At 44.9% G+C, this 27888-nt stretch overlaps 1 protein-coding gene across 1 annotated transcript in view; it reads left to right on the top strand.

Moving 5' to 3' along the window:
• GRID1 (glutamate receptor, ionotropic, delta 1) overlaps window positions 1-27888 on the top strand; it is a 1297277-nt gene that overhangs the window by 339874 nt on the left and 929515 nt on the right. Inside the window, exon 4 of the mRNA XM_006901020.1 lies at window positions 7018-7223. Coding sequence (XP_006901082.1) covers window positions 7018-7223 — 206 coding nt within the window. The remainder of the gene's footprint in view (window positions 1-7017; window positions 7224-27888) is intronic.

Genomic DNA, 27888 nt, shown 5'->3' with positions numbered 1-27888 from the left:
GGTAGACCTTGGAGATCTTTTCTCTGGGAAACACCGAGTGCTCCTACCCCTAGGGAGAACCAGGGTGCGCTTGATGAAAGCTATGGTTTTTTTTGTTGGTTTTTTTTGTTTTGTTTGTTTCTTTTCAGTTGCTTCCTATGTACCTCAAAGTTAAACAATGAATAACAATGACAGAAGTTAGAGAGCTGAGTTACAGTGTTGGAGAAGAGTACTGAAGATCTCATGGATTACCAAGAGAACAGACAGAATATGTCTTGGAGAAAGTTCAACCAGGGGTATTTTTTGGAGACAAATATGTAAAATTTCATCTCACATACTTTGAGAGTATGTCAGAAGGGGCCAGTCCTTGGAAAAAGACATCATCCTGGGGAAGATGGAAGATCAGAGAAAGAGGTGAAGACCCCCAACAAGATGGATTGACAAAGTGATTGTAGCAGTGGGCATAGCAAGGATGGTGAAGATGACACAGGACAGAACAGGTGTCACACCAATTGTTCAAGGGCCACAATGAGTTGTAGTCAACCTGATGGCACCTAACAGTAGCAACCTCACCTACAGGAAGCCCCGTCCTCAGGTTCTGTGGTTGTTTCATGCCTGTGACAAAGATGGATATATATTGAGTTGAGGATAGTGGTGGTAGGATGGGCAATAAAGGAAGATGAGCACTTTGACAGAGGACCTGGGAATGAGCTTGGCTTACAGATAAACTGCACCTGAGGGAGAATTCAAAGCAAGTCTTTGGGACCAGATAGGGACAAGTGGGAAAAGTCCTCAGAATCCAAGCTGTGTCTCAGCCTTTGGAAGAGTTGGCAGTTACCTCAGCAGCCCTGACAGTGAGTATCTGAGTGCGTAAAGAGCAGCCTTTGTGCGCATGTATGTGTGCTGCAGACAGCAAAATCTTCCATGAGCTTGTTCTGTGCTGGAGCCTTTGTTGGAAGTTGCAAATAGTAGGGGAAGCAATTTGACATATGCTCTTTCATTTCAGTTACTTTTCAGAAAGAAGAGGCTTCAAATATTCAGCAGCTGTGGTTCTTTGAGAAGCAATGACAGCATTGTTACAGTTGCAACCTTAGTCTTAGAAAAATTCCTGCCCAATTCCAGTTCCAGCTTGTTTTGCTTTGACTCAGTTGGCTGTATGGCCACTGTGGGTGCTGGCCTCCCGCTGGGATTCAGTCTGGCCCCTTTAGTTGCGTTTGATTTCACAACCTTTACTGCCCTGACTCTGAGCTAAACCTTAACCCTCTTCTGGGACATGGACCGGGAAAATTAAGACAAACAAAACAGAATCATTGTCACTCAGTTGGAAGCCTCTCCTAGCTGAGCCTCCAGTGGGTTTTGGAGGCTGTAGATCACAAGAGGAGATTGCTTGTTTTTCTCCTTTGGTGATTCACATCATTGGTGGATACAAATCTTCTGAGATACTCTGCCTTTGGGTTAGCAGCACAGTTCACTAAAGGCTAAACAGAAAGGATCTCTTTGCCTTTTGTTTGGCCACTTCCCTAGTCCCTGACAGGTTGGCTCCATGATGAGGACTCTGGGATGTATCCTTTCATGCCTAGACACCCAGAGAGTGCCTGGTGCAGGAAGGAGGAGGGAAGAAATGGATGAGTTCACAGGTGTGTATAGAGCAGGTCTCACGCAGGCCTGATCCAGAGTCAGCACATCTGGTATCTTTTGGAAAGCCTCACCTAGGGCCCTTTCTTCCTAGGAAGAAGAATCTTCTTCTTGCAGTGCACCTACTGCACTGGTGGTGATGCCCTTCTGCACAAGCCTTTGCCCCGTCCCTAACCAGCACCCCTGGTGGTGACGCCCTTCTGCACAAGCCTTTGTCCCCCCACCCGCTGCCCATCTGGTAGTGATGCTCTTCTGCACAACCTTTCTCCCCCCTCTGTGATGACGCCCTACTTCACAAGCCTCTTGCCTCCTGCAGCTTTGGGCACCAAGAGCTTTTTGCCCTCTTTCTTTGCTTCATGAGGTCCCTGCTGCCACCAAGCTCTGTTCCAGTGTGTCAGTTGGTCAGCTGCCCCTTCCTGGAGAGCAGCACCTGGCTTCTTATTCTGGAGTAGGTGGTGGGGGTCGTGTAGCAAACCCTTCTGAGAAAACAAGACTTCTGAGAGCTCTGGGCAAGCAGGGAGTGGTGCTGGAGAAGTAGGGGTGCTGGCCCTATTTCTCAGGGAGGGTAGGAGCTCTGGAAATACTCACAGCTGGTATCCCACCAGCTTCCCTCCTCCAGCACAGGCGAAGGAGAGCTGGAGCAGAGCTGAAAGCTGACCCTCTGGTTGTAGCCCAGGCTGTGTTCTCAGAGAGCTGCTTTGAACCTGTGTCAGCCTTACAGCTGTGAAGAGAGTTAAACTGATGCCTCAGTTCCATCTGGGACTTAATGGCCATATTGCAGTTGTGCAGCTGATAGGCAGGAGTCTGAGCACTTACACTTACTGTGTGCATGTGTGCTGGGCTGCTTATGAGCCTGAGGTGATTGCCACCTACTTTGGGATACCTCATAGCCTTGAGAAAGAGAAATGCTTGAGATGCTTTAGGAGAGGCCTCAGTGGAGCTGCTGCATAGATGATTCTCATTAGGAGGGCCACCACCTGGGGGGGTGGGGGAAGGGGGCTCTGGAGCCACTCTAGTGGCCTCTGGACTCACAGACGCATGCACAGACCACAGGGCTGTGCCTGCCTTGCATAGCTGACATGCTCATGGACACGTGAGGAAAGGCCTGCAGACAGGGCTGTTTCTGCCCTCCAAGGACCAGGTGCCTTTAATATACCTCGAAGAGGAGGAGGAGCCAGTGGTGGGTCTCTTGGTGGCATCTGTGACCTCCACATGGCTTCCTTACACAGGTTCCTACCTTCCTTTCCTCGAGTTCAAGTCTGCATCTCAACATGTCAGAACCAAGGCCAGGGAAGACCATGTGTATTCAGAGGATTCAGAGCTGTAGCACAGCTGTGCACTGTGCCTCACTCTGGGGCTGGGTAACAGATGGCCTGCGTGGACACAGCCACCAGCAAGCAGGGAACAGTCCAGAGTTTTTGAGGGTGCAGGTGCTGTTTTCCACCAAAGATGTCATAGGCATTCTGGACAGAATGCATCAGTTCAATTTCCCTACCAAGGTGCCGATTTAGTGGCTTAGAACCTTTGCTGTTATTTTTGTGGTTCTAGGGTCATCTGGGCAGTCTACATGGGGCTCTCATGATGGTGTTTGAGTGTAGCTGTCCTGGGGCTGCCGGGGACTACCTTCTTCTTTCCCTCGTGCCTCGCCCACTCCAACAGGTTAGCTGGAGTTCTTAGGTTGTGCAGAGACCAAGCGAGACATGGGAATGTACAAGTACTCATTTGCCCTCTGCTTGCTCACACTAACCACAGTCAAGGCCAAAGTAGGGCAAGCAGCTCAACCGTCTGGGAGCTGGAGGGGATCGGGCATTTCAGTGGAAGGACACAGAAGGGGGGTGTGTTTGTGTGTGATCTCTCCTGGGAGCCTGAGTGCAGTTGGCCCCATATTTGGAACAGTGTTTGTACCACCTTCATTCAGTGACATTTTTCTGGGCAGTACTTTTGATAGAACTGTCAGTATTAATGGAAATGGTCTGTCTTCACTGGCCAAGGTGGTAATCATGTGTGGCTGTTGAGTACTTAAAATATTGCTCATGTGACTGCAGAATTTGTGGTCTGATTTCTTTTTCATGGGTTTGAGGAGCTTCGTGTGGCTTTTATGTTGAACAACATGAACTGAGGGGAAGCATTCATGGTTCAGGTAACCAGTGGCTGTAAGTTGTCTGGGGCTTGATGCTGCTTCTGGTGTGGATAACTGCTCAGTGCCTGGTGCCCTTAGATCTGCACTGGCCATTACTCTGGGGCCAGTGTGAACATCAAGCCTATGGTTTTCCAGTGGGACCTTCTCCTTGTGGCTCACTGCTCTCTGGGCATCTCTAAAACAATTTCCTCTTGTGCTATGGTGGATTGTTGTTCTTGAGTGCTGTTGAATTGACTCTGATCATAGTTAGCCTATTGCAACAGATTTGAAAACCTTAGCCTGTCTAGATCATTTCCACCCTGTCTGCTGTGCTGCCTTCTAGTCTGAAGGACTGATATGCTGGCACTATGGATGCCTTGAGTTATGGTGTTGGAGAAGAGTTACTGATGTGTCCTGGAGAAGGTACAGCCTTGGAGGCAAGAATGGTAAAACTCTGTCTTACATATTTCAGGCATGTTGTTTGGAAGGACCAGGTCTTGGAAAAGAACATCATGTTTGGAAGAGTGGAGGGTCAACGAAAGAGCAGACGACCCTCAACCAGGTGTATTGACACAGTGATTTCAGCCATGGGATCAAGTATGTCAAGAGTTAGTGAGGGTCACACAGGATAGCACAGGGTTCAGATCCATTGTTTGTCCTGTGTCACGGGGCTTCAAGTGTTTTAGGTCCATTGCATTGCCATGAGTTAGTTGCAGACAACTCAATGGCACATAACAACATTAACATATCAGACAATGCTCTTCTGCTTTTTATCGGGTTTTAGAGAGTCTGTTATTTCAGAAGTAGAATGTCAAGTCCTGCTTCTTAGCCTTTCTTAGTCTGGAAGCTCTTTTGAACAATGTGTACCATGGGTAATCCTGCTGGAAATGGTAATAATGATGGTGTAGCTTCCAGCATTCTGCACCACATGAGCTACCACAGTAGGACAGACTGACAAGGAAGGGGGGTTAGGGCTACAGGTCTCCAGGGGTCTGAGGAGATCCATTCACACCTGTGAGAGTCCACAAGCTGAGCCTGGCACGTGGAGTGCAGTGTCCTGTCTGTGGTCAGTCACCTTTCTTTGAGGGAGTTTGAGGAAGCCTCTCCAGGCCACCTGGTTTGGGTTCGGTGCTGGTCAAGAAGGGCCTTCTTGTTAATGGCACCTCCCTCATTCCTTCCTCAGTGGACTCCTGCCTCAGGTGAACGAGTGCTTGAGAACACAACTCTAGTGAGGGGGCGGCAGGCTCAGCTCACGGCTCAGCTGGAGCTGGAGGCCAGTCACACGTTTGTCCTGCGTCACAGGACTTCAAGGGTTTCTTCTCTGTGTGGACAACTTAGGAGTTTGTCTTCTTGTGCCTCTCAAGTACAGACATAGCAAGTGGAATCCACCAGAACTAAAACCCTCATATTGAAGAGCTCCTCATGGTCTGATAGAAACGCTAGCCACAAATGTGTGCCCATGGGTTATAAACAAGCAAGATTAGGCATAGAGGGGGTATGTAAGCAGCTAATTGATTGTTGGAGCCTGGAACACAGGGCTGTGTCCTCAGTCACCCTCTATCTTGAGTTAGAACTGCCCTGGGCCCCACACTCATTCTTGGTCATTTATTTGAATCTCCACAATGACCCTTGTTACAGTCCAGCTGACACTAGACCTTTTGAAAAGCTATCCTTCAGGCTGTCCTGAGGACTGTGGGGCCCTGATGCAGCTCATGTGGTATCCTGCTCTTGGGAACTCGTGGAGTTTGTAGAATGGATGCTTTGTTTACTAGTGTTGCTGTAAGAAATGCCACACATGAGTGGCCTTAGTACCCAGAAATGTGTTTTATCACAGTCAGAAAGTTAAAGGTCCGCACCAGCTGGAGGACAAAGCTCAGGGGAAGACCCTTGTTACCTCCAACTTCTTCTCTGCCTTGGTTTCATGGTGGCCTGTCTTCCCCCATTTATGCTTCCTTCTTTATCTGTTCCATTCTTTTTACTAACTCAGAAGTGACTAGCTTTAGTGCACACCCCACACTGAAATGGCCTCATTAACATGACAAAGAAAACTCCACTTTCAAATGAGATCACATCTGGGTCAGAGTTTTAGCATTTACTTCTGGGAGACAACTCAGTTCACAGAACTGGCATGGGACAGAAGTGTGGGGACAGGACTAGAAACCAATTATCTGGTTGAATGAGCATGTTCTTTTTGACTTGCGTCTGGTGAGGTGGTGACGACGGGCATGGCATCCCTGTGGGCATTGCCACTGTGTGTTGGGCAGGCCCTGTGTGTCCTTAGCAAGGCCTGACCTCAGACTAAAAGCAGAAACGCCCAAGACTTTGGGAGGTGGGTTGTAGTAATGGACCAAGTTAAAAGAACATTTCAGGCTTTGGGAAAGTGGCGTATTGGTTGCAGGTTGAAGGTGATAGGAATCCAACTCAAGTTGACTTAAGCAGGAGGGGGAGTTGACTGACATGGAGCTAAAAATCCTAGAGCAACACCTGTCTGGAGGCTCCATGTCCCACCTGCCTGGGGTTCCATGTCCCACCTGCCTCGAGTTCCAGGTTATCTGCCTAGGGTTCTAGTCTTAAGACACAGCCCCAGGACTCAGGAATGAGATGGATGGCACAGGAAAGAACAGCTGACCTATGCCGGCGGGGGGGGGGGGGGTTGCACGGTAGGTGGCTTCCTGAGGTTGGGTCAGGGGCGGGTCAGAGTTTCCTCAGTTACCATTGAGGGGAAAGCAGAGGGAGGTGGATAGAATAAGGCCTATGGCTGAGTGAATGCCAGCACATGTGGCTCTGAGGACAGGCTGGAATACTGAGGCTGTTGGAACAGAGCTCATCAAAGGGAGCACTTCTTGGCCATTGGACCTTGTGGACAGCAAATTGGGACATTATGGGAGATTCCAAGCCTAGGGTTGGATGCTGTTAAGGGACAAACAAGTTAAACTCAATCCTTGCTGTTTGATTGGAACCAACTTGTAACCAATCCTCCAGCGGGTTTTCAGAGGCTATAAATCCCACAGGTGGAGATTGTTCATATTTTCCCCTTTGCATTGGCAAAACAGCTCCCTACTCACTAGGCCACCTAAATAGATACCTTTCCACCTCTGGCCAGGGGACCATGTGCCTGCTGTCTTTAGTGATGGCCGGGCATATCCTGACTCCTGTGTTAGCTCAGCCCTCCCAAGTGAGCCATGGAGAAGGGTGCCCCTGTGTCCTGAAAACTGGATGTAGATGCTCGCAGAAGAGTCTTTCATTTACAGACACTCTTCTTTTCCAACTCTCCCTCTGCTCAGATATTCGTGGACTCCAGAGCTTCCTGGACCAGGCCTCACGTCTGGGCCTTGATGTTTCTTTACAGAAGGTCGACAAGAACATCAGCCACGTGTTCACCAGCCTCTTCACCACCATGAAGACAGAGGAGCTGAACCGCTACCGAGACACACTGCGGCGTGCTATCCTGCTACTCAGCCCTCAGGGGGCGCACGCCTTCATCAACGAGGTAGGCCAATCTGCTGGACAGCTTGGAATCAGGGCTCCCCACAGGGGCACAGCAGGTCTGTGATGAAGTGCTGGTGATGGCAACATAGAAGGTCATGCATGGGCTTGAGGTAGGACCCAAGCCCAGTGCTGCTCCTGCTTGGTTCCTGGCCTGGTAACCAGGCCTTTCCAGTCCCAGAGAGGCAGAATGCAGCCTGTCACTCATGATGTATGACTTTCTGAGGCAATCTTAGACGCTGTTCTCATTCCCCTTTTGCTTTTAATTTCCTGCTCTTTGATGATTGGTGTAAGCCTCTGAGGATGTAATGCTTTTCCTCAGCAGAAGTGGGACCTCTACCCTGGACTTTGTTAGCGCTTACTCAATGTGTTTGCAGCAAGTGATGTGTGGAGGTGAGCTTGTTCTTTTGGTACCTTGGTTAATCAATGAGTTTTTTTAAAACCTCTATTAGGGCTCAGGAACTTCAAATGAAAACCTCACTCATCTACTTAATTAACGGGGAGCATACTCTGTCAACTGACAAATTATGACAGCCTGGTAGCCTGATGGAAGAGAGGGGATATAGTGGTCGGTAGCGCCTCTGGTCTTGGTTTGGCTCTGAGGAGTGTGCCAGGCCGAAGGGTCACAGGGCGGCCGTTTGCTCTGGAGCTTGTCCTCCAGGCCAGTCTCTTTTTTTGCCTCTCTGGTATAAAAGGAAATTAGGTGAAGGACCGAATGATAATAATTCTGTCTGATAAATGTTGCTGGTTTATTTTGTGTTTCTCTGTGATAAATTATTACTCAAACTAATACCTCATGCATCAAGATCCAGCATTAAGTTCCTCTGTTGTCTGGCAGCCTGGTGCTCCTGGCTAAGCAGGGCCTGGCCAGTGCTGGTGCTCAGTGGCTGTGACGTCCCGGTAGCTCCTGGCATTTTCACTAAGATATGTTTTTCTGGGTGACATGGGTCAGTATGGGAGTGGGTGAGAAGGACTGGCACCCTGGCATGTCTGCCCTTCTCAGCATATTCCACACAGTACGCTCACAAGTCTAGTCTTTATGAACCCCCCTGCACCTGCTCTGGCGATGGTGTGTGCTGATTCTGCTACATCCCTTTCCTCCTCCCCTCAACACTGCTTTGCCTCCTCTCCTTGTATACTTTCTACTCAGCTGTGAAAGAAATTGGCCTTGGAATTAAAGACATATCCCAGCTCTCCCACCTATTATTGGTGTGACTCCTCAGTTTCATCATCTGTAAAATAGGAATGAAGATGACAGATATTAAACAGTTGACACATAGCATCTTGACAAGTGTCCATTCATTTTTTTCTCTGTACGTATTCATGTGTTTTACCTTCCAGATGAATTCAGCCCTTTTAAAGGTTTAGACCCAGCTAGCATTGGAGCCTAAACTTGTTGCCTCCCAGTCTTTAACTATGCAAACTCCTGCAGTACTGGAAACACTTGGGCGTGTTGCCCACCTCATTCTCCAGGCTGCATTTGGAAGCATTTGCTCTCTTGGGTGCCATAGAGTGGGGGAAACATTTGGAAGGGGCACCCTTAAAGGACAAGCCCCCTGTAAATGGTGGCAGAGAACACAGAGGAGTATGGGATCTAGGCTTTGGGCACAAGGCTACGGCCCTGCTGTTGCCTTCCACTTCTGCTTGGGAGTTAGGGTTATTGTTAAGGTTAGCCTTAGGGTTAGTGTTAGAGTAAGAGTTAGGGTGAGGGTCAGAATGATCTCTTTGGGGAAAGCAGGCAAGGTTGGAAGTTGGGTTTTTCTGGGACCCCCCCATGGGTGGGTCCGCCCTTTCATGTGTGTTCTTTGACTGTTATACTGTGCAAGTAAAAAAATAAAGGTTGAAGTTATATGATATCACACAGATAGCAGCCACAGAGGACACATTTTAGCCACTGCAGAGTCCTACTCCACATAGCTGGAGTGACTACTGAGAAGACCACTTGATGCAGAGGACAGGGTAAAATACGGCTGTGCTGGCTTCATCTGGCAGCACTGCTGTGGCTCAGGGACTGTCAGGACTGGCAGACAAGTGTTAAAAGCTGCTTGTGCTCAGGGCACACTTCACCTGGTCTGACTGCAAGTCTGTCCTTGAAGATCTTCACATCACAGACTCAATAATCCGTTCTAGTGCTGATCACTTGAACAGAGCTCAAGGGTCTTTCTTGGGAGTCAGGGCTTGGGAAGAAGAGATGGGTAATGGAGTTCTTTGCTCTTCTGATCTTTGACCTGGAGCTTACCTGAGGGCTGCTCTTGGTACCACTGAGCACAACCATGGAGGTCTCCCTCCTACAGAGCTTGCCCAGCTAGTGGCTTGTCGGCACTCTGTATGTAGTAAGGAGTCTCACGAAAGCCAACACCTCACAGTGGAGTGAGTTGTTCTCATTTCTCTGTAATTCAGACTGGCCTCTTCTTGGGACCTCTCACTTCATGCACTGTGACGCCATCCACGATGCTGTCTCTGTAAGCCCACTTGTCTCCCTGAATCACCACCTTTGGGATATGGGTGTGTGATATTCCAGGAGCCAGAGTATTCCTGCAGTGAGCAAGGTGGCATTGGCTGGAGGCTGATGGTGAAGGCTTGCTCCTGGAAATCCTGTCTGTGGGCCACTGGAGGTTCTCTGTTATGCTAATGTGCCTTGTCTTTTACTTCTCCAACATTTAATAGGACCCATTGCAGTCAATTCCACCTCAGTCACTTATGAGAGGGGATGGCCTACCTTTCTCTTGTAGGGCAATTGGTGGATTTAAACTGCTGACTATCCATTAGCAGTCCCTGTTTATGCTTTATGCCACAGGAGCCCTTTTTAATCCATTGAGTGCTGATGACCAAAGACTAGATGCATTGTGGTCTATCATTGATGTCCTATATGAATAGGTTATTAAAAAGACATGAAAGAAAGAAAAGACCAAAATAGATGTTAAAATAGATACTGAAATTTGCTAAAGCTAAAGCAAATGGAAGAAATGATGATGTGAGAGAGTTAAACAGAAGAGTTTGAGCAGACAAAGTATTATAATGAAATGTGCAAACAGTGTTTGAAAATGGGGAAAAAAACCATAATAAGAAACATAGCTCCAGAGTTACAAGACTGAAGGATTATGTGGATAAATATTGAATGATGCAAGAAGCATCAAAAGAAGAGAAAAGGTATACACAGAGTCCTCATACCAAAAATAATTAGTGCCCAACCATTTCAAAAGGACTAATAGTTTTGAAGGAAAAAAATCCAAGCTGTGTTGAGGAAATTAGTGTAAGAAATAAGGCTTCAGGAATTGATAAAAATACTAATTGAGGTGATTATATGAACTGATGCAGCCTGGGACAGGCCCAGTAGTATACACCAAGAAATTTGAAAAACAACTATCTGGCTGACTGCCTAGGTTGTTGTTAGGTACCATCGAGTCAAGTTCAACCCATAGTGAACCTATGAACAACAGATTGGAATGCTGTCTGCCTCACACCTCCTGACACACGAGAGCCCATTGCATTAGTCACCCTGGCAATCCCCCTGGTTGAGGGTCTTCCTCTCCTTCTCCAATCCTCCACTTTTCCAAGCATCATGTTCCTCTCCAAGGAATAGCCCCTCCTAGCAGCATGCCCATAGTACGTGAGGTGAAGCCACATGATCTTTGCCTACAAAGAGCACTCTGGTTGCATTTTTTACAGGACATATTTATTTGTTCTTTTGACAGTCCATGAGATGGTCAGTGCTCTTCTCCAACATCACAGCTCAAAGACATTTCTTCTTCTGTCATCCTTATTCATTGTCCAGTTCTGAGAAGCATAGCAAGTGATTGGAAAGACTATGGTCTGAATCAAACATACCTTAGTTCTTAAACTGACATCTCTACTCTTCAATAATTTGGACAAGTCCCTAGTTGCAGATTTTCCCAGTGCAATATGTCTCCATATTTCCTGACTGCTGGTACTAATGGTGATAATTGTGGATCCAAGAAAGATGAAGTTGTTGACAATTTTAATCTTTTCTCCATCTATCATGATATTTCCTATTGGTTCAATGGTAAAAATCTTTGTTTTCTTGACATTGAAATGCAATCCACATTGAAGTCTGTATTCTTTGATCCTCTCCAACAAGTACTTCAAGTCCTTCTCACTTTCAGCAAGCAAGGTTGTGTCATCTATATAATGCAAGTTATTGATGAGTTTCCCTCTCATCCTAAAAACCCTATAAACAGTAGAGAAACTGACTAGGAAAGATCCATACTTTTGTGCCCATTCAAAAAAAGGTGATCCAGCAGAACGCAGAAATTATCTAATAATGTCATTAATAAGTAAAATTTTTTAAAAATGACTGGAGCAGAACATCATTCAAGCGGTAGAAATTCAAGATGGATTCAGAAGATGCTATGGAATGAGGGAAATAACTGCTGACATCAGATAGATCCTGGTTAAAAACAGAGAATACCAGAAAGATGTTTGCTTGTGTTTTATTAACTATGCAAAGGCACTTGACTCTGAAGAACATAAAAAATTATGGATAACATTAAGAAGAATGGGATTCCTTGAACACTTATTGACCAGTCCTTAGTGGCTCAAACAGTACAAAGGGATGGTTCATGGTTTATAATCAGGAAAGGTGTGTGTCAAGGTTGTATCCTTTACTTATACATATTCAGTCTGCATACTGAGCAAACAATCTGAGAAATTGCACTACATAAAGAAGAATGGGTCATCAGGATTGGAGGAAAACTCATTAGCAACCTATAATATGTATAAAACCTACTTTGCTTAGAGAAAATTAAGACTTGATGATCTTGACGAAGCCTAGAATATAGATTACATATCAACAAAACAAAATGTCTTACAACTAGACCAATAAACATGAATGGAGAAAAGATTGATGTTATAAAATATTTAATTTTGTGAAGATACAGATGTATCCATGCCTTTCAATCATTATGTGGACTAGATCATACAGAGCCTGGGCTTTATGAAGACGAATATAGCATCAGGATTGGAGGAAGACTCATCAACAACCTGCATTAAGCAGATGACACACAACCTTGCTTGCCAAAATGAGAGGACTTGCAGCATTTGCTGCAGAAGGTCAAGGACTATAGCCTTTAATATGGATTGATGCTCAACATCAAGATAACAAAAATTCTCACCACCAGGCCATTCAGCATCATCATGATGGATGGAGAAAAGATTGAGGTTGTTAGGGACCTCTCTAGAGGGCTAAAGAGCAACAATGTCAGTTTAGAGACTGAAGTGTCCCTGATCCAGACCAAGGGCTTCTCAGTTACTTACTATGCATTTGAGAGCCAGACAGTGCCCAAAGATGATAGAAGAAGACTCAATGCCTTTGGGTTGTGGTGTTGGAGAAGAGTATTGAATACACCATGGACTGCCAAGAGTACAAAGAGGTCTTTCCTGGAGAGGGTAAAATCAGGTTTCACCTTGGAGGCAAGGGTTTTGAAATTCCATCACACACACTTTGGACATGCTACTAGGAGGGACTGGTCCCTGGAGAAAGACATCATGCTTGGAAGTGTGGAGGGTCAGTTCAGGAGAGAAAGATCCTGGATGAGATGGAATGACACAAGACTGGAGTTATGGGAGTAGGTGTGTCAGAGACAGTGAGATTGGCTCAGGGTAGTGAAGGCTGTAATCCTTGATCTTCTGTAACAAGCACTTCAGGATCTACTCACATTCGACCAGGAAGATTTTGTCACCTGCATAACATAGGTTGTTAGATCCTTCCTCCAATTCTAATGCCAAATTCTTCTCCATAAAGTCTAGCTTTTCTAATGATTTGCTAAGCATACTGACTGAATAGGTATGGAGAGGGGATATAGCCCTGCCACACAATTTTCCTAATTTTAAACCATGCAGTGCTCCCTTGCTCTGTTTGGACAGCACCTTCGTAGTCTAGATATAGGTTTTGTATGAGCACAATTAAGTATTTTGAAATTCCCATTCTCAACATTGGCCATAGTTTGTTATGATCCACACAGTCAAATACATTTTACATAGTCAATAGTACACAAATATACATTGCAAATATACATTCTTGTAATATTCTCTGCTTTCAACTAGGATCCATCTGATATCAACAGTGATATCTCTTGTGCCACAGCTTCTTTCAAGCCCAGCTTGAATTTTTGACAGTTCTCAGTCAATGTATTGTTCTAACCATGTTTGACTGATCTTCAACAATAATTGTTTGCTTGCTTACATGTGATAATAATTTTGTTTGATAACTTCTACATTTTGCTAGATCATCTTTCTTGGGAATAGGAGTAAATATGAATGCCTTCTAGTCAGTTAGCCAAGTAGCTGTCTTCCAAATTTCTTGCTACAGACTGGTGAGCACATCCTGGACTGCATCTATTATTTGGAACATGTCAATTGATATCACATTGATTCCTGCCTGAGGCCTTGTTTTTTGTCAATGCCTTCTATTCAGCTTAATTTTTTTCTTTTATCACCATTGGCTCTTTATCATATGCTATTTACTGAAATATTTCTTTTGATACTTCCTGAATCATTCAAGATTTTGCCCATAGCATCTCTCAGTATTACAACTTGAGGCTTGAATATTTTTTTAAGTTCTTTCAGCTTGAGAAATTCTGAGTAAATTCATCCTGTTTTTGTTCTCCAACTTCAGCAGTTTGCACATTCCATTATAATACTTTGCTTTGTCTTCTTGAGCCACCCTTTCAGATCTTCTGTTCAGCTCTTTTACTTCGGCATCTTATGACTTCTCAGTGCTCTAGTGCCAAGTTCAGAGTCTCTTTTGACATCTGTTTTGGTCTTTTCTTTCTCCTCTGTTTTTGTGATGACCTCCTTTTGTACGCTTAATGAGTGATACTCTGTCATCCCATTCATCTGGTTTTTGGTGATTTTTAAATTCATGTGGGACAGACTCAAGGTTGTGTTTTTGACTTCTGAGGAATGGGATTCATTTTCTTCAGCTTTAATTTTAACTTACACCTGAAGAATTTATGGTCTGTTCCACAGTTAGCACCAGGCCTGATTTTGACTGCAGCTAACACCTTTGGTGCCAGCAGTCATGAGATTAAGAGTTGTGTAGCATTGTAAAGGTGGCTGTCAGAGACCTTTCCAAAGCCTTGAAGAGCAATGATAGCAGTTTTGCAACTAAGGTGTTCCTGATTCAAACCACCATCTTTCTAGTAACCTTCTATGTATCTGAGAGGTAGACAGTGATAAGGGTGATAGAGAAGATTTGATGCATTTGAGTGTGGTGTTAGGGAGGAGTACTCAATATCTCATGGACTGCCAGAAGAACAAACAGGTATGTCTTGGAGAACGTGCAACAAGAGTGCTCCTTGGAAGCAAAGATAGTAAAATTTGTCTCATATATTTTGGGCATGTTGTTAGGGGAGGCTATTCTTATAGATGGATATTATGCTTAGAAAGGTTGAGGGTTAGTGAAGGAGAGGAAGACCGTCAATGAGACGGATTGATACAGTGTCTGTGGCAGCGGACACATGTCAAGGATGATATTGGGGATGGCTAAGGTAGGTTTCAGGTCTGTTGTTCATTGTTGTTGTTGTTATGTGCCGTCGAGTCGTTTCCGACTCATAGCGCGACCCTATGCACAACAGCCCTAAACCCTGCTCTATCCTGCGCCAACCGCACCGCCTCTGACACACCCATCCCGATTATCCCAGTCACTGAATCAATCCATCTCATAGAGGGTCTTCCCCTCCTGCGCTGTCCCTCCACCCTCCCAAGCATGATGTCCCTCTCCAAGGACCCGTCCCTCCTGGTAACATGTCCAAAGTATGTCAGACGAAGCCCCAGAATCCTTGCCTCCAAGGAGTAGCTTGGTTTAATCCTCTCCAAGATGAATCTGTTTGTTTTCCTGGCAGTCCATGGTACATTCAGTACCCTTCTCCAGCACCACAGCTCAAAAGCATCCACTCTCCTTCTGTCCTCCCTAGTCATTGTCCAACTCTCTGATGCATAACAAGCGATTGCAAAGACCATGGCCTATATCAGGCGCACCTTAGTCTCTATAGAGACACTGTTGCTTCTGAGTACCTTGGATCTCTATTAGTCATACACAACTTGATGACACATAACAACAATATATGAGTAAAGAGCTGGACAGTAAATAAGGAAGACTGACTCTTTTTAATTGTGGTGTTGGCTAAGAATACTGATTATGGTGGCACTGCCAATAGAACAAACAAATTTGTCTTAGGAACAGTGGAGCCAACATATCCCATAGAAGCAAGGAGGATAAGACTTAACATCACATAGTTTGGGCATGTTGGCAGGAAGGTCACTTCCTGGAGAAAAACATCATCTTTGAAAAGAGGGTCAGCGAAAAAGAGGTAGACCTTTCGTGTGATGGATTGACACAGTGACTGTGATACGAGGCTTACAGCAGCAGGGATTGTCATGACGGTTCAGGATCTGGAACTGTTTTGTTCTTTTGTACATGTGTCACTGTGAGTGAAGTTGACTCTGACACCTGACAACACAACGGTGATGAGCTGGACATGAGATGTTGGCTCTGTGCCCATCTTGGCAGGGAAGACAGGAGTGAAAGAAGCCCCCTTTGGAAAAAAAAATAAAAAAGAAGAAGCCTCCTTTGCCTGTGATGGCAGAGGGGGTGCAAGGTCCTGGCAAAGCCTTGATGATGGAGCAAGGTCTTCCTGCTAGGGAGGGGACGGGATTGTCAGAGGGTCAGAGGATCTTTTCTGTTGTATCTGGGCCTACAGGAATGAGCATGCCCTGTTGACAAGGAGAGCGTGGGCCCAGAAGACATGGAAGGACTTCCTGTATTCTGGGGTTTATGAAATCTGTAGTGATTATAGCCATGGGTGTGCAAAGCAGGGTTTGGCCAGAGCTACAGCTGAGAAGTCAGTAAGAAAAACTTCATAGTGCTGATGGGGAGTTCAGACTTCAGGACCTGGCTGCTTTTGTTGTTGTGTGTTGTCGAGTTGGAAGCAACTCATAGCTGACACTCCAGGAGATTTTCAGGGGCTGTAAATCCCATGGGAGAAGACTGCCTGTCTCTTTCTTATGGAGGAGCTGGTGTATTTGACCCATCAGCTTTGAGGTTGGCAGTGCAGCTCCTTACCACTAACCTACCAGATCTCCCTCCAATTACTCTTAGGGCCTCTGTTTTAGGTTCTTGGAGGTTAACGACCTAGAAGTCACTTTCTTCTTCTTCTTCTTTTTTTTTTATCAACCCATAAAATAAATATATTTATTGTACAGTTGTCCACCGATGGCTTTGACTCATACAGGCCCCCTAAAGGGTGTTTCTATCCTTCCCAGTTATTTTCAAGACTTGAGGGCCTCAATGCAGATCATTGCCAAGGCCCCCATAAAGGTGACATATTCCTGTAAGTTCACCTGCTGATCCTTATTCCTGTCCAGTTCACCCATCAGCTTTGCAATTTCAGCATCCTGTAGCTTTGAGCCAGTGGTCAGCTCCTTCTGGATCAGCTCCTTCAGCTCCTTCTTGCTCTGGCTGTTTTTGTCATCCTCTTTGCTGGAGTATTTGTAGAAGATGCACATGAGGAGGCTAGAGGGCACACCATGGCTGAGGGCTAGGCTGGGAGTGTGAGCATGTGGATGTCATGAAGTCCATAGGGAGGTGACCTGCAGAAGACGCTTTCATAACACAGACCTAGGATTGTTGGGATATACCTGTCTTACTTCTCTTGTTCTTCTCTCACCCAGGTTTAATGAGAGGACTCAGCCCACAGCAGCTTTTGTCCTGACTTCATCTCATCTTCCTGGATGTGATTTGCATCCATCCACCCATTTGTCCATTCAGCATCTACTCACACACTCATCATCCATCTAACAGTCCATCTGTCCCATCTTGTATGTTCAGCCATCTAACAAATACTGTTCAAGTGCTCACAGTGGATCAAAAACCATACTGAATATGAGTGAAAACACAGAACTAATTGGTACTTGTTTCTCCCCAGCCATGCCATGCTACAAGGCTGTGACCACATACCATAGCTGTGGCCAGTGGAGCAGAAGCATCCATGCTTCCCTTTCACTGAGGACTCTACATGTGTTGAGATGGGTGTGGGAGCTCCGGACACTCTTTGAGACACCAGGACTTGGACCATTTATTTCAAATTCACCTTTGTTTCTGTTTTCAGTTGTATTTAAGATTCCTTCTCTCCTTTTGAGAGGATCCTGGGTGGCACAGTGGTTAGGGAGCAGGACTGCTAACTGACCGGTCAGCTGTGAGAACCCCCCAGGGGTTCTGTAGGTAAGATAGGAAGCAAGTTGCTTCCACATGATTCACAGTCTTCGCAACCCTGCGGGACAGTTCTCTGTTGCTGAGTCACAATCCACTCAACAGCAGTTGGATTTTTCTCTTTTGTTTCTTTATTTCTTCCTCTCTCTGCCTCTTCCTGTCTATTTTGTTTGACTGGAGAGTAGAAAAATGGAATTGTTTTCAACTGTTTTTGCTATTTCTGGAGGGAGGCTTTGCAATCTTGCTCATAGTTCATGAGGCCAACAGGCCTTGCCTCTTGGGCTCAGTCTGTCTCTGTAAGCCCTGAGGATATTGGACACATTTGTCTTGCCCCTGAACTATGAAGCCTCAAGGGAAGAGACTATGATGCACACCATTTTATCTTTAGTGAGGAGCACATAATTTGACTCCACTGCAGCTGTGAGGAACAAATGAATAGATTATATTTGTTATTTCCAATAGCAACCAGAGCTCTCCTGTGTGTGCCTCACTTTTGTTTGTTTGTTTGTTGACAATGTCCTAGTCCAGCCTATAATCCAAGAGGCTTTACCTTAGCCCTGGATAGGTACCAGCGCTGGATTGCCCATGTAGATGGAGTGTTACTGGACTCAGTTGTAGCACAAGAGAGGGAGAGCAAGAAGTAGAGAGATGAGTCTGTAAATGAGAAGCTGAGGCAGGCTTGGGAGATGAGGTGCCAGCACACACAGGCTGGTGAATGAAACAGTGACCTGAATCCACACTTGGACAACAGCACAGCCTGGCAGGCATGGATGGACACATGTTTAGGAAACACACACATGCACAGGCCAGGAAAAGGGCTGGACTGATAGCAGAGAAGTCAGGCTGTCATTGTGACATGAGAGAGAAATGACTGTAACATCTACTCCTGTAGGATGGGAGACAGAAAGGAGGGGAGGGTACTTTGATGAAAAAGCTTCTCAAAGATCTGGAAAGCTCAGGTGAGGTGAAGTAAATGAATAGGGAGGTGTGAAATTGGAGGGGCTAGTCTCAATTTCTTTGCCTAGGTTGACTTCTTAGGCGAAGAACATAGCTTAATCCTTACTCGATGTGCAGCCTTGGTTTATGCTTGACTTGGAATCACTTGCTTCTCCAGGTTTGTTGTAGTGATTTGAATATAAAGAGTTTGCTTTCCATTACATTTATAACAAAGGTAAATTAAGTAATAGTAGTACTCTGTTGTACCACATAATATGTGCAAATACTGCTCACTCCAACACTGTAAATCTTTAGCAGATGACTTTATTATTCAGAGTTAGAATAATTCTGTGCCATTTAAGTATCATTTACCAGAATATTTCAAATTACTAATTAATTATAGAAGATTAATTTTAAATGTGGACCCACATTTGCGTTTAATTATATCCCACTGTTTACAGATTTCACAGGCTTAGCTCTTTCTGAAAAGCACTGTGAGGAATTGTTTTATTCCCTTGTGAGTTCTCAGATGTGAGATCCTGAAGACTTGCTCTTTCTGCAGTTTGCTGTGTCAGGCTGAGACGGGGAAGCAGGCCTCTGTGAGACTTCACATAGTAACTCTGTCTCCTGCCTTCTCTGCCACCAAACTCCTATGCATCCTTCAAAACCCAGTTCATATTGGCAAAGCCTTCTGGGCACCTTCCCTGGGGGCTAGCCAGGCACTGGTCTGCCCTGGCTCTACTTCCCTCTTCTCGATGGCAGCCTGGCAGTATCTCATGCTTTCCTTGCCATTCTGAACACACTGCCCTTGTGGCCCCTGTAACAAAGCTGAGACAGCATATCCTACCTGGGCTGGAACTATCTGCTTGCATTCCTCTCTCCTTTGAGCTGGGAGTTCTTGAAGGCGGAGACCTTGGTGGGCATTTTCACAAATGCCACTGTGACTTCTATTGCACTCACTTGACCAAAGCAAGGTACAAGTTCAGCCCAGACTTCAGGAGTAGTGGAAGGAGACTCTGCCTATTTTTTATTTCTTCTTGGTTGACGTTCAAGAATTCATTTACAGTGTGTTTTGTTCATGTGCGTTGTGTTTTGATAAAATCTTTAATTTACATTATGTTTCATACAATTATTCATATACCTTACATTTTATATGATTAGTTACTCTTGATCTATGCCTCCTATCACCCTGTCTTCTTGAGTCCCCATTGAATCCTTCCCTTTCCTTTCCCACCACTCCCATCTGCCCACTTCTGTCCTAGTGGTTTCCACCCCTCCTCTTTTCCTGCTCCTCCTTCCTTCCTCTTTTTCCCTTCTGGACATCTGTACACATCTTACTTGTACACATCTTATCCTTCTAGTTTTACAATAGTGGAAAGCCTCCCTCTTGATGGGAGTTCCCTCCTGGAGGTAACTGAAGAGTCATCAACAGAGGACGTGGATGCAGCAGCAGATGCACACAAGGCCGAGTTCATGATCACTACAGTGTGCAGATGGGGTTTCTTGAAGCTGTTGGAAAGTAGGTCACTGGCAGGAGAGTGACCAGGCCAGGGGATTCTTAACTCCTACTTATCTCAATATTGCTTAACTTGGGGGGTGAGGGCTGTGGACCAGAGGAAGAGATGGAAAGACCTTTATTTAGCAAGCCTGCTTCGTTTAGACAAGACTCAGCTTAGTGGGTTCAGTCATGGTCAATGAAGCAAAACCAGAATGAACCCACATTTGCAAAATGTCATTGTACCAGAACAGTAATGAGATCAAAAAGAATTACAGATTCATAGCCTGCTGGAGATGCAGTCTTTTATTTAGAAAGTGAAAGCAGCATGAATGTTGCCTAGCAGCTAGGTCTCTTGAATGACAGAGTTGAAATCAGTGGTTACCATCTCAAAGATGAGGGCCCACTGCTTTGTTTTGAATGAATGTTCCTCTTCATAATCTCAGCAAGAATCCAGGTGCCTGTGTGTCACTCCTAAAAGCACTTACTGTATCTCTACCTAGTCTTCAATTCAAGACCTGTGGCATTTGGTGACTGATTGGCTCATGCCATAGCAATGAAGGTACCATATTGGGATATGTACTCAGAACATATGAATCCAAAATGTAGCCTTTTCTCCCTGCTATTTGCAACTGAGAGAAGGAAGTACTACTGCCTTTGACAAATTGAAGTGCATCTTATGCCTGGAAAATAGCAAAGAGGTGGCTTGCAGAACACATGGCTGAGGGACTGGGGTCAACAGGAAAGTGGGCCAGACATTTCTGATCATCTTCTGGAGAATGAGGAACTCCACAACATGGGCATCTCTTCCCTCACGCTCACAGGAGACATGTCAGGGCAGAGTGGGCTTTCTGTAGTTCTCTTCTGAACAAAAGTAGAAGAGTAGTTGCATGGGACTACCTTGCCAGGAGAGAGCTGAGACTCTTTTACTGAATCCTTCTGTGGTGCAGATAGGAGAGGGCTGGGAAAACAGGAGCAGAGCCCCAGGCAGATTGTCCTCCTTCTCCACATCCTCACTGGCTGCTCTGAGCTCTGGCTTCTCCACCTGCACAGTGGAGGTAAGAACATTTGTTCATCAGATTATCTTAAGGGACACTATGGGTCTAAGGCCTTCCCCTTCCCCTCTCATCCAGAAGGCACTCAGCAACTGTGATACAGATGGAGGACAGCTGCCACAGCTAATGTGACGATGCATGGTACCGAGGGGCTGAGGACAGTCCAATTCTCCTTGACTCAGTACAAGGTCAGCACTCTGAATTTTGAAATGTGCCAAGGATTCTGGAGGCCATGTGCTACTGCTGAGGGTGACCTCATCTGTACAAGGGCAGTGTGTGCTGAAATCCATTTCTTACCTCTTCCTGTGCATTTCCTTCACCTTGTGTGTTACTCACAGATCCTCAGTAAAATGTGTCATGAGCAGCATCAGGGAGGAAGCTCGAGACAGGCTGTGGTCCACATTCAGAGCCACGGAGATTAGGAAGAAGAGAGTTACCACTGTGAACAGATGTAAAGGCAGAAAAAAGAATGAAATGAAAGTTGAAAATTGCAGGAAAAGTTGTTCAGGGGCAGCATATGTGCATCATTTACCCCAATACAAGAAGCTCTGAATGTTCCAGAGGATGGGTGTTGGGTGTAGATGGAGGACTTGAGGGTTGGGGAGAGGAAAGCGTGAGAATGCCGCCCTCCCCCTTCCTCACCATCAGGTGTATTCTCTCCAGAGGAAGCGTGAGAGATTTAGAAGCTGATCTGTGGGCACCAGAGGCTCCTTCAGGATCTGGAGCTGTTATCACATGGCAGAAAGAGCATAATCTTTGCAGCAGGTAGACTCGCTGTCAGATCTCAGCTCTACTACTGGTGCAGTCTTCTTGGAGCCTGTTTACTGGTTTGCAAAATGGACTAACAATACCTTCCCAGAGAATTGCTGTGAGATAAAGCTTTGGAGAGGACCTTATGCTCAGTTGAGTGGTTGGGTAGTTTTGTTATTGTGCCCGAGTACGGTGTTCAGCTGAGATTTTACTTGGGCCTCTGAAGTCCAGGTTGAGCTGAGTTAGTGGCTCAGAGAAAAGTGGCCAGCCTGGAGGAATGGCGGTTCCCCATACTTTGTACCAGGAAGTGTAATTCTCAGATCTGGTTGAAAGTGGGGAACCAGATGCAGGGGGCTGACTGGAGATAAGGATATTTCAGTGCTCCTTGGGGCTCAAGGGGCTGGCAGAGTGCGGGCAGGAGTTCCCAAGGAGCAAGTACAGCTGCAGGCAGCTCCTTGGCTGGTAGCAGGAGGGAAGAGTATGGGTGCTTCTATCTCCAGAGCTTTAACTGAGATGGGGTCCCTCAAGAGCCCCTTAGGTAACTAGCTCACCATTAATATACATAATATACAGGACCCTTCTGCACTAGATGCTTTAGGGGAGAGGGATATGGACTCCATCTCTGAAAGAGTAGCCAAGCTTAGTTAGAAAGGAAGCTCACACCCAAGAAGAACTGAGAGCCAGAGTCCCATGCTGTGTGGTGTGCAACCAGCCTGACCATGCCTGGACCGCCTGGCACCTCATCTATGAGCAAAGAGGCTGAGCGTCTGCTTCTCTCTCTGGTCTGCAACAGCCAAATGGATACATTCAGTCCAGGCTAGACAACCAAAAATTAGTTAAGCGTTGTGAAAGCTCCATTTGTAAAGACAATGGGGATAGCACTAGCCATGCATTTGAGAGCCTGTGAAGTGGGACAGGAGCATTAAGGCATGGAAGAATTGGCTGTAAGAGTGGAGCTATGATGGTCCCCTACAAGGCATGTGCTTTTCTCCCTCTCAACTATTTTTTTAATATAAAATTTTTGTTTTATACTGGTTTACTTGCAAAGTTCATATACATTGTTTTTCATACCAAATCTTTCCCATTTCCTTAACCGACTTCCCCCTCCACCCATCAAATTGTGTGACCCTGTGATGAACCACCACTACCACCCCATCCTCACCCCTCTGCTCCACTCTCCCCATCTTAGATCCTCATACATGTTATACTAGTTATCTATTTCTACAATAATGGTCTTATACAGTATTTGTCCTTATGGAACTGAGTTAGTTCACTTAGAATAATGCTCTCCGGCCCCTCCCAAGTTGGGTAATGATTTAAAATCATTGCTCCTGCATGCTGCGTAGTATTCCATCATATGAATGTACCAAAATTTCTCAATCCATTCCATTCACATCTCACACTATACACAAAAATAGACATAAAGTGGATCAGAGACCTGGAGGTAAAGCCCAAAACTCATAAAGTTCATCAGAGACAAACCAGGATCATGATTAAACAGCCTAGTCTATGGTATAAAGAGACTGTCAAATACAGCCAGAAATGCACAATCTAGAGAGGATAAAATTGATGAGTGGGACCTTCTAAAGATTAATTCCCTGTGTGCATCAAAAACATTTTCCAACAGACTGAAAAGGAAACCTACTGACTGGGAAAAACCATTTGACAGTACCATTCCAGACAAAGGTCTCATATCAAAAGTTTACAGAATCCTACACAGGGCTGCCTTAAGAAAATTAACCTTGAAAAGACTTTTCACAGAGGAAGATATTTGGATGGCCAACAGACATAGGAAGAATTGTTCAGAATCATTGACAATAAGAGAGATGCAAATCAACAACACTACAGTGACATACCATCTCACTCCAGTGGCAGTAACAAAGTTTTGCAGGACAGCAAGTAGTAAATGTTGGAGAGGATGTAGTGAGATAGGATCTCTTAAACACTGTTGGTAGGATTGTAGAATGGTACAACCACTTTCGAAGGCAATTTGGTGTTTCCTCAGGAAGCTGAACATAGAAATTCCATACTACTCAGCTATTCCTCTGCTTGGAATATGCTCTTGAGAAAACGAGAACTGAGGCACAAATGGAGACTTGCACACCATTGTTCATAACAGCATTATTCACCATTACAAGAACATGGAAACAGCCCAAATGTCCAGCCACAATCCACTTTATTTTTATTTTATACTGTTTTGTATATAAAATTCATATACCTCATGTATCACTCATGTATGTTGTGTTTTATATTCTTACATTTGCATTGCGTTTCAGTGATTACTCATGTGTTTTTTAACATTAATCACTATTCATCTATGCTTACTATTACCCTGTATTTTCAGGAGCTCACTGGATCTTTCCTAATTTTTTCATTCCCCTTCCCTCCTCCATTGACCAAACCCTGTCATCCTAATGATTTTCTCCCTTCTTCATCCTCTGCCCGACCCCTGCACCTTTTGGGAAAAGGGGAAACAAGTAACTAGTAAGTTACTAGCTTAGTTTTCGAAAAGGAAAAATAGATAAGATGTCTTACTAGTTATCATCCTATTTTTACAATAATGGTTTTATGCAGTATTTGTCCTTAATAAGACCAAGTTAGTTCACTCAACATAATGCTATCTAGATGCTCCCATAGTAAATATATAGTATTTTACAAAAATCATTGCTTTTTAGTGCTGCATTAGTATTCCATTATGTGAATACACCATAATTTCTCCGTCCATATTTCCATTTTATTGCTGTTGTGAATAACACTGCTCTGAACATCTGTGTTCAAATATACATTTGTGTCTCCATTCTGTTTTCCTTGGGGTAGATTTCTAGCTGTGGTATAGCTGAGTCATGTGGAATTTCTATGTTCAGCATTTTGAGGAAATGCCAACCTGCCTTCCCAAGTCATTGTACCATATGCTGAGTTAATGGACTCCATCTCATAAGGACAGATATAGGAGGCAGCTCTTCCCCAGCCACATTTTGAGTGCCTTCCAGCCTGAGGTACTTAACCTTCCAGCACTACGTCCTACAATATTCTTCCGTTATCCAGAAGGCTTTCAAAGACCTGTTATTTCAGAAGAATGCCCAGTCCTGCTTCTTAGTCTAAGTCTGGAAGCTCCATTAAAACTTGTTCACCATGAGGAACTCTGCTGGTATTTTAAATATTGTTAACATAACTTCCAACATTACATCAACATGCAAACCACTACAATATGACAGACTAACAGACAAATGGTGGATGGTTTGTATATATAGTCGTCAGAAGAATACTGGATATAGTGATGGTATGTAGCAAGTCCTGTTCTCTTCTCCCAGTTATTTCTCTCTGAGAACCAACAGTTTTCCTTAGTGCAGTGTTCTTATTTGTCCCCTTTTATTTCCTTGTATCTTCATTAGTCCATCTTCATTGAACTTGAACTCTTCTTGTCCTTAGTAGTCAGTCAGGGCCAGGATCTCAGTGGCTTGCCTTAAGACCCGCATTTGTACCTGCAGAAAGTTCCTGACTCTGTTATCATTGCTCAAAGTCTACATTAAATGCTAACGAAGCTTTTTATAATTACAGGCATCTTTGTCTTTTGAGATTCCTCTTTGAAGATGACCTCCTCAGAGGGATTATTCTCATGGCGTTAGTTTGTCCATTGATATACCACATCCTATTCTGCACCTGGTGGCTTTTTGCTCCTGGGCTCTCAGCTTTTTATTCCCTTCATTTGGGGTCCACTGACATTGCCAACTTCCTCTTTGTTCTGTAGCTTTTACAGGGCTTTGTAAGTGGATCGGGTTTGGACTGGCTTGGTCTTTAGCATGAGATACTGCTTCCTATTTAAGGCCTGGACAGCACAAGGATTTCGTATCATAGTAATGTCGAGGCCACAGAACTTTCTGTAAGAACCAGTATCTTTTGCTGCTTATCTCTCTCTGCTCTTGGTGCAATACTGCAGCAGGACCTGGCTTGAGAGCAGATTGTGCGGGGAGGGCCTGTGGGCTCTTTATTCATGGAACCATATTCTCATAACATATACCGGACACAGGGAAGGACCCGCCTTTCTGTTGATGGCTTCCCCAGGGCAGCAAAGGGTCATGCAGAGTGGGGCTCAGTGAATAACTGAGTGCATTAGTCAGACTGGATTGCTTCCAACCAAGAGCTTTTAAGAAATTGTTTAGCTCTCTGTAACATATTCAGTTGCTCTCCCAGGCACTGGACTAAGAATTTCAAAAGCTCTTTTCAATCTGTCTCCAACCCTGAAAGTGATAGCAACCTAGCCATAGTTTCTGACTATCTATCTTGACATGGATCAGATGTTAATTGCTAAGTATATTAATAGACAAGGCCCTGTTTGAGGCACTGGCAGAAGGACCAATACTAGCAAACGCATTGTTATTGTTGTTATGTGCCGTCAAGTTGCCTGTGACTCAAGCAACCCTATGTACAACAGCCCTAAATCCTGCTCTATTCTAAGCCAACTTCATTGTCTCTGACACACATCCCCACATCATTCCAGTCACTTAGTCAATCCATTTAATCAAGGGTCTTCCTCTTCTGTACTGTCCCTTTACATTTTCAAGTATGATCTCTCTCTATGAACTGCTATCTCCTTGCGGCATATTTAAAGTATGTCAGGTGGAGCTTTAGAATCCTTGCCTCCAAGGAGCAGCTTGGGTTCACCCTCTTTAGGAAGAACCTGTTTGTTCTCCTAGTAGTCCATGGTTTATTCAATATTATTCTCTAGCATCACAGCTCAAAGGCATCAAGTCTTCTTCATTTATCATCCCTAGTCATTGTCCAGCTTTCTCATGCATAACAAGGAATTGTGAAGACCACGGCCTGGATCAGGCATACTTTAGTCTCCAGACTGACATCGTTGCTCTTTAGTACTCTGGATAGGTCCCTGACAGCAGATTTTCCCAATGCAATTCATCTTTTGATTTCCTGGCTGCTGCTATCAAGAGTGCTGATTATGGAGCCAAGTAAATTAAAGCTGTTAACAATCTCAGTCTCATCACCGTCTATCATGATGCTGGCAATTGGCTCAGTAGTGAGAATCTTTGTTTTCTGTAATCCATATTGAAGGCTGCAGTCTTTGACTTTCTGCAGCAACCGCTTCAGGTCCTCCTCACTTTCAGCAAGGAAACAAGGTTGTATCATCTGCATAACGCAGATTGTTGATGGATCTTCTCCAATCCTGATGACACATTCCTTCGCATAGAGCCCAGCCTTCTAGATGAACTGTTCTGTTATAGATTGAAAAGGTATGGAGATAGGACGCATCCCTGACATACGCCCTTCCTTATTTTGAACCATGCAGTATTTCCTTCCTCTATCCTCAAGACTGCCTCCTGATCCAATTACAGGTTTTGCATAAGTGCAATTAAGTGTTCTGGGATTCCGATTCTTCTCAGAGTTACCCAGTTTGTTGTAAACCACAGTCAAATGTCTTTGCATAGTCAGCGTAACACAGACATTCCTCAAGTACTCTCTGCTTTCAGCCATAATCCATCTGACATTAGCTATAATGTCCCTAGTACCACAGCCTCTTCTAAACCCAGCCTGCACATCTGGCAGTTCTCTGTTGATGTGCTGTTCCAGTTATTTGTGCAATTTCCAGCAGAATCTTGCTTACATATGATGTTAATGATACTGTTTGATGCTTAAACAAAAATTTATACCTACTATTGGAATTTTGGGCATTCTGGTGCCCTGGTGGGAAGAAGCTGCACTGTAATCCCAAAAGCACATAGTTTGAGCCATCATCTGCTATGCAGGAGAAGGATGGGCAATCTCCCATGTGATTCACTGCTTCTGAATGCCCGCCAGAGGGTCAGCTATGGGTTGGTTCTGTGGTACACAATAACAACATTAGAATTTTAGGGCTTCTGTAACAAAGCAGACTGGGTAACATGAAAAGCTGAGAACTTATTGTCTCATAATAGGCAAGCTCTGGTGGCCTAGTGGCAAGAAGGTGCACTGCAATCCCAGAGGTACTGGGTTCAAATCCACCAGATGCTCTGCTGAAGAAGGAGGGACAATCTCCTCCTGCACCAGTCAGATCCGATTTCAGCACATCAACAGAGAACTACCAGAAGTCCAGGCTGGTTTCAGAAGGGGTTGTGGTAGTAGAGATATTGTAGCTGATGTTAGATGGATCTTGGCTGAAAGCAGGGAATACCAGAGGAATGTCTATCTGTGTTTCATTGACTATGCAAAGGCA

Source organism: Elephantulus edwardii, unplaced genomic scaffold (genome assembly GCF_000299155.1).
Source record: "Elephantulus edwardii isolate Elephantulus edwardi_28Jun2011 unplaced genomic scaffold, EleEdw1.0 scaffold00305, whole genome shotgun sequence".
Taxonomy (NCBI): domain Eukaryota; kingdom Metazoa; phylum Chordata; class Mammalia; order Macroscelidea; family Macroscelididae; genus Elephantulus; species Elephantulus edwardii.
The sequence above is the reverse complement of the archived record's forward strand: the minus strand, read 5'-3'. Positions and strand labels throughout refer to the sequence as shown.